The 8,465-nt window shown below is 39.0% G+C and overlaps 2 protein-coding genes across 4 annotated transcripts in view; both read right to left on the reverse strand.

The window, feature by feature from the left end:
• Positions 1 to 273: 273 nt before the first annotated feature.
• LOC138635875 (mitoregulin) lies at positions 274 to 1,514 on the reverse strand. The gene is made up of 2 exons (XM_069723565.1): positions 1,277 to 1,514; positions 274 to 1,028 (listed from the first exon to the last, which is right to left on the reverse strand). The coding sequence occupies exon 1, from the start codon at positions 1,448 to 1,450 to the stop codon at positions 1,280 to 1,282; it is 171 nt and encodes a 56-aa protein (XP_069579666.1). The 5' UTR covers positions 1,451 to 1,514; the 3' UTR covers positions 274 to 1,028; positions 1,277 to 1,279.
• A 142-nt stretch (positions 1,515 to 1,656) lies between these two features.
• LOC138635879 (sex comb on midleg-like protein 4) overlaps positions 1,657 to 8,465 on the reverse strand; it is an 18,404-nt gene continuing 11,595 nt past the window's right edge. For 2 of the 3 annotated variants that reach the window (XM_069723575.1, XM_069723573.1), the window contains 3 exons: positions 6,119 to 6,331; positions 4,296 to 4,441; positions 1,657 to 3,615 (listed from right to left, as the gene is read on the reverse strand). In XM_069723575.1, the coding sequence (XP_069579676.1) occupies positions 3,490 to 3,615; positions 4,296 to 4,441; positions 6,119 to 6,331 (485 nt within the window). In that variant the 3' untranslated portion in view covers positions 1,657 to 3,489. The remainder of the gene's footprint in view (positions 3,616 to 4,295; positions 4,442 to 6,118; positions 6,332 to 8,465) is intronic. The other variant, XM_069723574.1, reaches the window with a different exon arrangement.

Below are 8,465 nucleotides of genomic sequence, written 5' to 3' on the forward strand. Positions count from 1 at the left end.
TTAAAAATGTTCTCTCTTTAATAATCTTCCATTGACAGATATGACAGGTTTTCATTTTACTAAAACAAATTCAAAAACACGATAGGCTACTAATCCTGTTAGTGCACTCCCCATAACAGCAATAACTGCAGTCTATACACGTCTGGTGTCTTGAGGTGTGATTCCCCTTTTCATCCAGCAGATGGCAGAATCACTCAAAACAAAACATTAAAAGTCTGGAGCAATTAAATTGAGTTTCTAATACTGAAATAAACACACACCAGCTCACTCAAATTTAACAAAAATATTAGATATTTTATTTTAGTGAATCATTGACTCTGAGGATCCCATTTTAAACAGTGGCAGTATCATTATGCGAGTGTCCTTTAATGTGTAAAAGTAACAGCTGGCGTGTATTGCAATATTACAAAGAAAATTCAGGAGTTTAGGATATATATATATAGTACAGTATGTCGTCCAAAATGTCACACTACAACCACTACTGTCTTTATGGCTCTGGGTGTTAGATACCTAATTAAGGACAGAGCATGTGCACAATCAAGTGTATAACTTGGAGGGGGCAGTCACACAATTAGGTTTTACTTAATGGCAAATAAATTAAAGATGAACAGCATTTAACGACAAGACTTTCGATGGTGTCCATAAAAGGAGAATATATTTACACATATTTTTGACTGTATTGGGGAGGGAGGTGGGCAGATTGGTGTTTTCTCAGTATTGAGAAAAGAAACGTGGAAAAACCCAAGAACTTATTTATTAACCAGAGACACACACTGAAGACAGAAGAGTGATCCTCCAAATTCGTCCATATTAGTTTCTGTAGGTGGAAGAGAAGCTGCTCTTCATTTGGTGTTGCTCAAGTTTTTTTGTTTTTTTTTACAGAGCTCATTAAAATAAGGAGTTCCAGTCTTGGTATGCAAGGTGTGGCAGTACGTGACGCACACAAAGTGGGACATCCGTTCTTCCCCACGGTGACAAGACACGTAGGACATCCAGGATCCAGCGGACCACTCCAAACCTGTAGGTCTCTATAGAAGGAACCAATGATCAGACACGTGCAAATGAAGACAGGAGCGAATTAAATGATCAAAACAAATGAATTGAAAGACGAACTGTCCCAACACCGAAGAGACCCGTTCCAGAATATAAACCTTACAGGTGTCCAGTTGTGGACCAGAACGCAAGATTTACGCGTGCCCAAAAACATCACAGGCCCCCCAAACTACACTCATCCCCCCCCCCCCCCACCCTCCAATCTTATCACATCTGAGGTTACCATTCAAGCCAAGTCCAGTTTTTTCTGCGTCTCGGACAGTTTATCTTGCAGCCGCTTCTTCCTCCAGTCCAGAAACTTTCTCCTCATTCTGTTCGCCTGCCAGCCCGACAAGAAGCCCACAGCGAAAGAAACCACGACGGCGACTTGCAGCGTCCTCTCCGAGACTTCTGCCATGTTCACCTCTGGCTCGCAGACGCGCACATTTGTGTAAACCACGCGACAATCGACTGGAAAGCTCGTACAGGAAGTGGATCCTTTCAAATCACGCGATACTAGGACAACACATCTCGCGGCCTTCAAAATAAAGGTTTGAAAAAAAACATCGAAGGATGAATGAATTTCCCCTTTACGTTGACAGATCATTCATTGTGGTCGGAGTTGATTACAAAACAGCAATTTTATTTTACGTGGGAAATAGGCATTAAAGTGGTGAAATATCAGCAGGGAATCCAGAATGAGTTAATATAGGTCACCAGTTGGAAAATGGAGATCATCTGGAAATTTGTTAAAGCAGCTCCTTTGCAACAAATTTGTGTTCATTTTTGCACATCTTTAGAATTATGTCATCAGAGTGGAAAAGTTGAATTGGTAAATTAAATGTGAAAGTAAGGCTGAGGACACTTGAAATACAGAAAGAATTTATACACAGACATACATGCTTTTGGCTATTTCACATTTAAGTTTGTGGTATAAACAGAGAAATTTAAGTAAGTATACTTAACTCAATATAAGTGAGTAACAAGTACAGTACAACAAAATGAATTAAAAGCTTTGTGTTTAAGCACAAGTTTAACATATATACTGCAAGTGATTGACCAGTTAATGTTTGAAAGTTGTTTGTACAGAGTTATATGACAAAACTGTATTTGGCGGCTGCATAACCCTGATTTTGAGAGGGGACAATGCCATGTTAATTTTTTTTAATTATTATTATTGATGCTCAAAATTTCAGTCACAATAGTTTCAAAATTTTTCCAATGTGGAGATGAAATAATGCTTCATCGTGACTCAAGTACATTTGTACTCATACGACTGGAGGTTTTGCATGACAAAGATGTAAACGGAAGTTGCGCAGAGATTGTGATGAAGTGTATGAGAAGAGTGTTGCGGTTGCAGTGGCGGTTTCACTGAGCACCAAGTTTCATGAGTTTGATAGTTTATTTTTTCTTACAGCATTTTTTTTTAACCTCAAGTGACGTAAACGCTTTTGCAAAGTGCCGTGGTAATCAGTGTCTCCTTTCCTTCCTGTTATTATAAGCACCATGTGATTGCAGGCACCTCTGCTTGTTGCTCTAATCACTTCACTATTGTACTGTGCTGTGACTTGTGGTAAAAAATGAAATGTTCTTGTTAATAAATCACTTTCTTTTGTTTTCCTTGAATATGAGATATATCACTTGTTGCTCAATATGTTTCAATATTAAGAGCTTTTAACATTAATACTTTTTGAGCTGCAAGAAAGGATTGAATTTTCTGTAGCATAGAACCTCTGCTTTGCAAACGTATGCATGTTTTAGAATCAGAGAGACTTGATAGTTGAGTTCTAAAATGGCACATAATAGTGCGGTTTTGTTTATATTTTGGGGGAAAATTGTGAAACAAATTTGACAAATCAAAATATCCTGGCTGCTGATCGCGCAAACGGTTTCAACATCAATTTAGTGAAGACTGTTGTTGTAACTGTTTGTTTGTCAGGAGGGAAAACTGGATAAAAAAATGATCAGCTTAGAACAAAACTGATTATCTTAAAAGTGCAGCAGCAGGACTTTTTTAGTTTAACTATGATTCTGAGGTAAAGCACCATACAAGTCTGTAAAGATACCTGTCTATGCAGGTCCTCAGAGGTGATAATGATCTACATAAATTAATGCTGCTGACAGTCAGATCCAGTTGTTACACGTCATATTTAACTATACAGTAGCTGCCATGTGTGTAAAGCCAAACTATTTACAATCTAAAGCCACTCAGGTATCCAGTAAACAAAGACAAAATAATTGCTTCAGCTGTAAATAATCCCAATATGTACACCCAAAATGTCCAATTTGTCAACAAAATGTGGTGTAGATCCAGTTAAAGCCACCACGTGTGCAATCTGGATCAGAAGATGTTCATGATGTATTGCTGATGGTTTAGACTGCTTGAGGGGATCAGCACAGGTTCAGTTTTACTAAATGTTGATGAGGTGATCAGGGACGTTGCTCCACTGCAGCAAATCACGATCGATTCTGTTTGAGCCTGTCGATGTGGTAACAGAGTTTGAGAGCAGGTCCTAGCTTCAGTCCTAGATACTTCATCATCATCTCACTTTTCAGCAGGAGAAGGGCGTCTCCGTCTATTTCCTGGAACATATAACAGAGCTGCGTGACTAACACAACACATATTTTATCTCTGAGTGTGTATATGAAGAGAATCTTTACCATAGTCCTATGGATTTAGAATCTGTCTCATATTGTCAACAATACATTAAAATATTATACATTTCAGTTTTTAGAAACAAAAAATACATTATAAAACCTGAAAACAGTAAAAGAAAATTAATAGAAACGATAACATGAAGAAATTATAAGCAATATTTTTTTAAGATATCCATTTTTTTAAAGATATAAAATAAAGCTAATGTCATCTCCTCATCAGGTTGTTTCGAGCCTTGTGGCTGAGATGGGAGAAGTCTGGTTGCTTTAAATATTCAGTTCCAGTGCTGCCTGAGGATTGGAGGTAGCACAGTGGCTTATGATGAGTTAAAAGGTTTGTATAATGTAGCTTCAGGGCTGACCTCACTATGCTTTAGAATTTCTGTAATAATATTCATTTACTTTCCATATTTGCGGATTTATATTCAGGACCAGAGGGCACCAGTGGGGCGATGTATAAATGCAGCTACAGCTGCCACAGAACAAATTTAAGAGTGAAAGCGTACCCTATCTTTTGCGAGAGGTTCCCTGCCTAACGCCCCAGTGCATGCTGGGACATGAAGCTCAGCCTATGGCAGGAGCCGCAGTATTAGGCAGTCTGAACTCACATGCTTCCTGAATGCATCAGCGTGGGGTGCCAGAGCTTGGGGGTCAGCTTCTTTGATGAACCAAACTACGTCCTCAACACCCCAGCTGGAAGGGTCCTTACCAGCACGACGCTTGCAGTCTCCAGTGTCTGGCATTGGGCTGTAGGCTAGGTGACACAGGAGGACAGATAGAGTGAAGAGTTAATGCTCAAAATGCTAATAAACACTAACTTCATATGTTAGCTGACAAGATCTTAGTTCCACAAATAGTGACTGTTTCTCAATACCATGTACATCTGTTAGGACACTCAATTGTAGGCAAGGCAAGCTTTGTATAGCACATTTCAACAACAAGGCAATTCAAAGTGCTTCAAATAAAGCCATTAAAAGCATCAAAACATCAGGTAAAAGAAAGGGACATTTAAAAACAATTAAGAAAAGTGATTAAAACATTAAAAACAGTGATTAAAACATTAAGCAAGCTTAAAAAAAAATAGGATACAAAATTACAGTGCAGTTTAAGACACTCTCAAATCTGGTTCAGTGAAAGGCAGCAGCAAACAAAATAGTCTTCAGTCTTGATTTAAAGGAGCTGAGGGTTGCAGCAGACCTGCAGGTTTCTGGGACTTTGTTCCAGATATGTGGAGCATAAAAACTGAACGCTGCTCTCCACGTTTAGTTTTGACTCAGAAAGCAGACCCGTCCCAGATGAGCTGAGGGGTCGGGATGGTTCATAAGATAGCAGCAGATCAGAAATGCATTTTGGCCCTAAACCATGCAGTGCTTTATAGACCAACAGCAGGATTTTAAAACTGATTCTTTGTTCAACACGAAGCCAGTGTAAAGACCTCAGAAGAGGAGTGATGTGATCCAATTTCTGTGGGTTTTAACATGGCTGGCTTTCAATCATTCTTCCTCGGCACCAAAAACAATTACTTCTGTTTTATCCTCGTTTAATTGAAGAAAATTCTGGCACATCCAGTTGTTAATTTGTTCAATGCATTTACCCAGCACTTGTATGGAATTACAGTCCCCTGGCGATATAGTTATGTAAATGTGAGTTGTTTGCATAATTGTAATAACACACTTTGTTGTTTTCCATAATCTGAGCCAGTGGAAGCATGTAGATGTTGAACAGAAGAGGCCCCAGAATTGAACCTTGTGGAACACCACATGTCATTTTAGTCTGCTCTGATGTGTAATTAGCTGCAGACACAAAGTATTCTCGGTCCTTCAAGTAGGATTTAAACCAGTTAAGTGCTGTGCCAGAAAGTCCCACCCAGTTTTCTAGTCTGTCCAGCAGTATGTCATGGTCGACCGTGTCGAATGCAACACTGAGATCCAGTAATACTAAGACTGAAACTCTGCTACTGTCTGTGTTTAAGTGGATGTCATTGAAAACCTTAACAAGAACAGTTTCAGTACTGTGGTGCTGTCGAAAACACCTGACTAGAAGACATCAAAACAGTTATTCACAGCCAGGAAGTTGTTCAGCTGTCGAAAAACAGCTTTTTCAATTATTTTACTTAGAAATGGGAGTTTTGATATGGTTGAGCTACGAAGAGAATAACGTGGGGTCAACAATCTCAAACTACCTGCTGTAGTGATGAAATTTCCCCTCGGGGATTAATAAAGTGTATAAAATAAAAAAATAAATAAAAATAAAAACTATCTGTATAAAGTGAGAGAAGTTTCTGTTTGACCTTTTAAAAAATTTAAATAACAGCAAATTATATGGCAACATTGCAATGTTAGACAAAATAGATGTAATGTGTTTATTTACTGTGATAATATGTGTAAGCTGCATGGAAGTGCACTTGACAATAATAAATACGCAGCCTCACCATTTCTGTTTCCTTCCTGGAAACTTCCCAAGCTCGACGCTTGTCTGCACACGCCTATTGGAGTAGAGCAGCTGCTGCCACGGTAACCATAAGAGTGCTTAGTTTGGTACTGTGATGTCATGACGTTGAAGGCGGAGTCGCTGGGATCAACGGCGTAGCGCTTGGAGTCCACCGGTGGGTCACATAAAAAATCATCTGGCATTGGCGTCTCTGCTGGAGGAGGTGAGACAGGAAGTGGCATCATTAAAGCTGAGAGCATCTGTAAAGGCTGGTGCTAGATTGAATCAGCGGAAGGGATGATCTGCTTGTGATCGGTTGTTATGTTATAGGCCGGTAAAGGTGAGGGTTAGGATTAAAGTTAGGAAGCACATGACTGACATGGAAACAACTAACCACAGCACTGTGAAGTTCAGGGCATGCATTCCTCCAGCTGATCCAATCCAGCAGCAAAGATGGAAAACCATGATGTAAAGCGACTCTTTTTTACAATAAACAGCTTTATACCTTGATGGATGACCATAATAAATTTGCAGGGAACCTACTATCAGTTTAAATATAAATATTTAGCTTTGCTCTCAGACCAATATAACGCTTGCAGGCTTATAGCATATTAGACAGCAGTTCCATTTTTAAAATGTAATAAATACACAGCTAATCTTTAGGTAAGCTGCGGTGAAATCCCTTCAGCCTGTAACTGCATGGATCTGAAACGGACGACAGGTAGTCAGTAATTACTCTGAAAGTGTTCCCTTTGTGCCAACTGCGCTTTTCAGTTTGTCAATAATGTAGATGCCTGCTGGTTATGCCAGAACCGGGTGGTTAAGGATTTACCTGATGACAGATTTATAAGATGGAAATTGTCTATTGGGACGATTCTGAATTACCTCGACATTGTGCTCAGGCAAAGGTCAAATGTTTTTTGTTTTTTTTATTGTATTCTGAAAAATCAATTATGTGATAAGATCTTCATGTGAATTTGGAAGCTTGTGTGTTGACGCACACAGTACACACACAGTACGCACACACACACACACACACACACACACACACACACACACACACACACACACACACACACACACACACACACACACACACACACACACAAAATAGAATTTTTTTACATTTGAGTCAGTTGCAAAAGCTTAACAGTTTTCTTACATCTGAACATTAACATTTCTTAAATAACCATGTAATAGCATAAATGCTGAAAAGATCACTTCAATATATTTAGATACATTAAATAATAATCAAATAAAAGTAGAATTTGTATGCAAATAAACACTGTTTCCACTGTATCCCAAAATGTATTGCCGAAATACCAAGACTACTTCGAAATGCTTCTCCATTTCACTAGAGAAATGATTTACATATCTGTCAGGGTTGCACTGCAGGGAGAACACTGGTTTGTATGTGTGTGTGTGTGTGTGTGTGTGTGTGTGTGTGTGTGTGTGTGTGTGTGTGTGTGTGTGTGTGTGTGTGTGTGTGTGTGTGTGTGTGTGTGTGTGTGTGTGTGTGTTTATACTGTATGCGCATGTGCACTTTTCGTCTGAATGTCTACAGTCTGACATCAAACACTTTTCATGATTTGCAAGAACAAAGAGCAAACTGCTGGTCCTTGACACGTGAGATTTGCGCTCCAACTTCAAATACACTTAAGGCCATCTTTAAATATTTGCCAATTCAGAGCAGGACAAACCATGGAGGGGATAAAATGAAAGAAAGAATAGTTGTTTGATTTTTTTTTTTTTTCATCAATGGATTAGAAATATCAGATTTTCTCCAGAGCCTAACCAGGAGAGGAATCACAGATTTGATAGGAAAAACAAATGGGATGAATGTTTGAAGGTGTGTATTCTTAATTTTAAAGCATGTAAACATCCACATTAAACCCACAGACGCTTCGAGTCAGTGTTTTACATCTAAAACCAGACAGCCAGTCATTGGTGTATTCAGAGAACAAAGAAGAAAGACATCACAGTGACAACTTGTAAAGACAGAAGTGTGAATTGTGGTCCTGAATTAAAGTCACACTCAGAGCAAGGCAGCAGCAGGGGGATAGAAAAGATAAGATACAAAAACAAAAGAGAGGAAGGGAGGGTAAAATTCATAGCACAAAGTCACACCACCACCCCACGCTGTGAGTGTATAATTAGTGTAAAAATATTAGGACCACCTTCTCCATACTGAAGGGTACCAGGGCTCAAGGCAAAAAAAAATAATCTTGAAAGTACCCCCTGCTTCTCTAATATCGTATCCCTATCCCTGTTTCCTTCGCCTCACCACACTAAACCATTGTTTTTATTTTCGAGTTATTATTTATCACCATGTTACAGGATAGAAAAGC

This window comes from Brachyistius frenatus, unplaced genomic scaffold (genome assembly GCF_029030835.1).
Source record: "Brachyistius frenatus isolate BFR_SWC_R1_liver_20210118 unplaced genomic scaffold, ASM2903083v1 Contig_334, whole genome shotgun sequence".
In the NCBI taxonomy this organism is placed as follows: Eukaryota; Metazoa; Chordata; class Actinopteri; family Embiotocidae; genus Brachyistius; species Brachyistius frenatus.

Coding starts and splice junctions, on each gene's coding strand:
- LOC138635875 (XM_069723565.1), bottom strand. CDS start 1,450: ATGGCAGAAGTCTCGGAGAGGACGCTGCAAGTCGCCGTCGTGGTTTCT.